At 38.6% G+C, this 5,556-nt stretch overlaps 1 protein-coding gene across 1 annotated transcript; it reads right to left on the minus strand.

The window, feature by feature from the left end:
* Positions 1-1,797: 1,797 nt before the first annotated feature.
* Positions 1,798-2,802, minus strand: LOC141691607 (uncharacterized). The gene has a single exon (XM_074496377.1). It carries the CDS (start codon positions 2,800-2,802, stop codon positions 1,798-1,800), a length of 1,005 nt encoding a protein of 334 aa, XP_074352478.1.
* Between the last annotated feature and the right edge of the window lie 2,754 nt (positions 2,803-5,556).

The raw sequence follows: 5,556 nt of genomic DNA on the forward strand, positions 1-5,556 counted from the left end.
GTTTTAAAACCAATGCACTTGCTGTAGGTAAGCATGATCGACATACCCTCCACAGGAAGTTAGTCACCTTTCCTGGTAGATTCAAAGCCCATAATTTAGTCCAATAACATCTATCTACATCTTCAAACTCCCCTTGCAACCAACGATAACCACTTTTTACTGTATATTCCCCTTTTTCATCAAGTATCCAGAACCAAGAATCATTCTTATCTTGAATTGGTAGTGGAATCTGCTTAATCAAATCAGCATCTCAACTTTGAAACAAATCATATACGATATCTTTGTCCCACTGATTACCTGCTTCCTGCATTAGATTATTCACAGTAATTTCATGAAGATGCTCATATCTTGGTGTTGTAATGTAACCATTAATCATATCTGGCAGCCAAGGAACATCCCAAACACCTGTATCTTTCCCATTTCCAATTCATCTTCTAGTCCCTGCCTTAAGCACCTCCATAGACTCCATAATACTTCTCCAAACAAAACTTGGGTTTGAACCTGCTGTAGCATCTAACAAACTTGTTTTTGGATAGTACTTCGCTTTCATAACTGCAGAAGTTAACGGATTAGTTTCCTTGAGTAGTCGCCAACCCTGCTTAGCCAACATAGATAAGTTAAATTTCCGCAGTTCTTTAAGCCCTAACCCTCCAAACTTCTTAGGCCTACACACCTTGTTCCACGACATCCACTTCACGCCCTTACTACCACCTCCACTCCCCCATAGAAATACATTCATTTTCCTTTCAACCTCTTCACATATAGTTACTGGGATCAAGAACAGATTCATCCAAAAACTTAGTATTGTTTGCACTGCTGAAGACAATAAAGTTATCTTCCCAGCTCGAGATACATCCTTTCCATACCATCCTTTCAACCTTTGCTGCACTCGATCTACAAGAAAACCAAACACCTCTGTTTTACTACTCCCCACATTCATAGGCATTCCGAGGTACTTTCCAGGTTTTTGAACTTGTCTTACCCCTAAACTTTCAAAAACCTCCATCATATCCTCTTCATTTGTATTTGGACTGAACACCACCTCTGATTTCTCATAATTGATAATTTGACATGATAGAGCTTCATACCTCTGCTAACAATCATCTGCAAATAGAAGATGAGAGATACTTGGTGCTTTGTTCGCAATCTTACATCCGTGCAATAAACCACAGTCCTCGTGTATCCTAATCATCCCACTCAACCCTTCTGCACAAATGATATACAAAAATGGCGATATCGGATCTCCCTGCCGTACTCCTCTCTGGGGAATTATTTCACCAAACACATCACCATCCCTTAGAAAACTATACGAGACCGATTTCACACAATTCATCACTCTGTCAACCCACAATGTAGGAAAATCAAAACGCTGAAACATCTCTTCAATAAAAGACCATTCCAATCTATCATACGCTTTAGAAATGTCCACCTTCAACCCAGCAACACCCACTTTACCTTGTGTTTTCCTCCGGATGTAGTGGTTCACCTCGTAAGCTATCAGCGCATTATCAGTTAAGAGCCGTCCCTCAATAAATGCACTCTGCTTCTCAGAAATAATTGCATTTAGAGTTGGTGTTAACCTATTCGCCATTACTTTAGAGAGGATTTTCATCAGCATATTACACAGTGAGATTGGTCTCAGATCAGCCACCTTTTTTGGATGTTTTACCTTAGGAATTAGACACACCAGTGTACGGTTTAAACCACTCGGTAGCTCTCCATTCTGAAAAAATTCCCTGCAGAACTTAATAACATCCTGGCCTATTATCTCCCAATAAGTCTGATAAAAACCCGGATTTAAGCTATCAATACCATATCTGAATGCATAGCAAAAACAACCGCTTTAACCTCTTCATCTGCGATAGGTGTAACCAGTTTCTCCTTTTGTATGTCTGAGATTACCGGAAATTTAATCCTTGGAGATAATCTCATGCTGTCTTTAACACTACTGAATAACTCTGTAAAATATTTAGTAATAACCTCTTGAATTTCAGCGTTCTCTTCTTTCCATTCCCCATGTTTATCCTTCAGTTTCTTGATTTTGTTATGCTCTTTTCGAGTGGTTGCATATTTATGGAAAAAACTACTGTTTCTATCACCTTCCCTCAACCAAAACTGTTTGGCTCTTTGACGCCAAAAGATTTCTTGCTTCTCTAACAATCTTATGAACTGCCACCGTGCTGCATCATACTTTTGGATTTCAAATGTATCTCTCCTAGATCGGTAACGCTGCATTTCTTTTCTATACTTGCCTATCTGAACCTTCATCTCACGAATCAAGCCCCCACCCCATTCCTCCAGTTTCAACGAGCAACTCATAATTTTCTCCATCAAATCTCGTTCACCATCCTGCCTCCAGCACTCTTGTACTATGTTTCTATATTCCCTCTCTCCAATCCATATATTTTCAAATTTAAATCTGCATCGTCTTTTTTCAAATACTTTTCTATGTAACTGCAACATTAACGGTAGGTGATCAGAAGTTGTTACCTCTAAGACTGTAACCTCTGCTAACAGAAACATATTCATCCATTGTTGTGTTGCCATCCCACGATCCAATCTCTCCTGAACCCATTTATATGTCCCTCTAGATCTATCCCAAGTAAATATATCACCAGTAAAACCCAAATCATGCAGCCCATAATCCATTATCGCATCCCAAAATCCTTCCATTAACCTTCTTGGTTGCTGCTTTCCTCCCCTCTTCTCTTCCAACGAAACAATATCATTAAAGTCGTCCAGGATACACCACGGTAATTCTGAAGCTACAGACAATTCCCTAAGCATATTCCAAGCCTCCATTCTTCTCGCCCTCTCTGGAAAACCATAATATCCAGTATATCACCATCTCTCTAGCTGCTCATTACTTACTTCAAAATCTATAAAATTCCTACAACTATTTGTAATATGAACTGCTCCATCGTTCCTCCATAACAAAGCAATCCCTCCTGAATGACCTTGAACATCAATTGCATAATATCCAGCAAATCCTAATTGTTTAGTAACCTTCTGCACCGTATCATGTTTAACTAGAGTCTCACTCAAGAAAATGAGACTGGGCCTATACTGTTGATCAATATCCAACAGAAGTCTGACTGTACGTGGGTTGGCCAGCCAATGACAGTTCCACGAAAGGATACTCATAATCCTTGGTGGGCCTGGTTCCCAGGACCCGCCAATATCAAGTTTTTTGGCCCAGCATTATGTTCATTTCCACTTATCTGCATATTATCCAGCCCATCTTTAGCCTCACTCTCCGTATTGTCAACCCGCTTTCTTTTCGTATCCATAACTATATTATCGGAAGGAAACTCGTTATACTCCTCTCTCCTATCCTCATTTGTTTGTTTGTCATTCAAATTCAAACTCTTTCCCATTTTCTGTTCCCTCAAATCCCGCAGCCTAACCAGAATTCCACCAGCATCTCCACCAATCTCGCAAATCTTACCATCTACCTCCATGAATTTCGCATCACCCGGGTTGCCACCATGATTTCCCGATGAGTCACCTTGCTGCTGCTTTGCACCCCAATCTTCCTTTTTTACACCACTATTTCGAAGCCATTTCGATCCAGGATTACGTTGTCCTCCTTTTGAAGATGCACGTAGCCATACTCCATATATTTTCTCTACCACTTTCTCAGGATTCGCGTAAATCAAAGCACAGTCTCTATCAGAATGGCCAATAATGCCACATAAGAAACAAAACGTACCCAGTTTTTCATACTTAAAATTAATCCAACTCCAACTATAATAACCCCAATTTTTGGAAATTTTTGAAACCCGGATGAATAGTAACGTTTGCTGACAATGCTGATTAAGAAAAATTATCAGACCACGATATATAGGAGTACTGTTATGGAAATTCTAAGATCGTATTAATATTCCATAAAGAAAATAAGTGTATGTAAAAGCCGTCGGATTTCGAAAACGAGCACTTTATTTTTCCCCGAAGATTTCCACCAGACATTAAGGGATTTAAGAAATTAATATTAAGATGAAGGATTTTAAATTCAAGGATTATAAAGGAGAATTAATTTAGGTATTAAAAATACCAAGAAGATTTTATCAATAAAACCATTAAGGTATTTAACCAAACGATCAACGAGATTGAGTGATAACCGGAAAAAGAAATGAATAACGACTCTTGTAAATACCTTTGCAAGTGGCAAGGCAAGTGGATGGTTGATCAAACAAGAAACCAAGTGATAGTTAGGAAGGAATGACTAGTTAATTATATAGTTAACTAGGGATGATCTCATCTCACCACAAATCACCAACACATGGCAAATGGTGAGATAATCTTCCACTAACTCCTTTGTTTATTATTAACCTAGCAAAATATCAAGACAACCCATCATTATCCACCACATTATTCCACCAACACAAGAAAGCAAAAGCATTTCCTCCCCCATTTCCATTGCTCTCGGCCAAAACATAACTAGCACATTAAAACTGCTGTATCTCCTTCATTTCTCACTCAAATGTTGTGTTCTATAGCTCGTTGGAAAGGTATTGAGATGGCCTACAACTCTTGTTCACAAGTCTTGTCCAGATAAGCAAGGTAAGACCCTCATTTTTACAGTTCTTTCAATCGGACTTTTAGAAACTTCAAAGCCTAACTTTGTGTTCTTGATTTCTTTGGAAAGATCAAGCTTGTAGGAGGCTCCCTAAGGCTTCCTAGCAACTTAACACCTCCCAAGGAAGGTATAAAATTTAAAACCTATCCTTTAATTTATTTGTTATTAAGTTTAATGGTTGGTTTTGTGAAATGAGAAGCATGGATTGTGATTATTAGTAGTTTGGTTTGATTTGGAAGTGTTTTGGTAATTGAAGCTTGATTATAGTTCATAGGTCTTGATTGTGGTTGTTTGAGTTGAAAAACTTGGAGGTTATGGACTGATGTGGTATGGTTTAGGTGAATTTTTGTTGTATTGATGGTTATGAGTTGGTTGGTGGTTAATTGGAGTAGTTTAAACATTGGTAATCGCGTAAACATAGCCGTCGTACTGCCCATTTTTATTCAACTGCTTGTTCTTAGTGTTCAGGAAAGAAAACTTAACAAACAATCTGTAACATTACCATGTTTAGCTAGAGCGTGTCGTAAGCTTCATTTTGATATGTGGATCGCTTGGTTCCGATGTACGGTTTAGGAGAAACGACCGTTTTAAGTAACGGCGTTTCGCGAACGAATCTTTACCCCTCGCTTTACTTTGAGACCTTGTTTAAGTCCCCTAAAAGACTAATTGGATTATGAAACAATTATGTAAGGTATATTAGGAAGTTGGTAGAGTACTCGCGAAATATTCGCCTTAAAATTCTTAATTATTAATTTATTAAAATTGGTGGAGCCGAGGGTGTGCGAACGATTAACGCAAATCGTTAAGCGTATAAGCGAACGTTAGGGTCTAAGTGGATAAAGTCTAGTTTCTTAAGCGACCGTGGTTTAATTCCGGCTTATGTTATTGTTCATAGGTTACTGGACCCACTCTAAGCTTAAGTCTACCCCGTAGCACTCAGGCAAGTTTTCTACCCGTTATACTGTTGTTGTAATGTA

The sequence above is a fragment of the Apium graveolens genome, chromosome 10 (assembly GCF_009905375.1).
Source record: "Apium graveolens cultivar Ventura chromosome 10, ASM990537v1, whole genome shotgun sequence".
NCBI classification, from domain to species: domain Eukaryota; kingdom Viridiplantae; phylum Streptophyta; class Magnoliopsida; order Apiales; family Apiaceae; genus Apium; species Apium graveolens.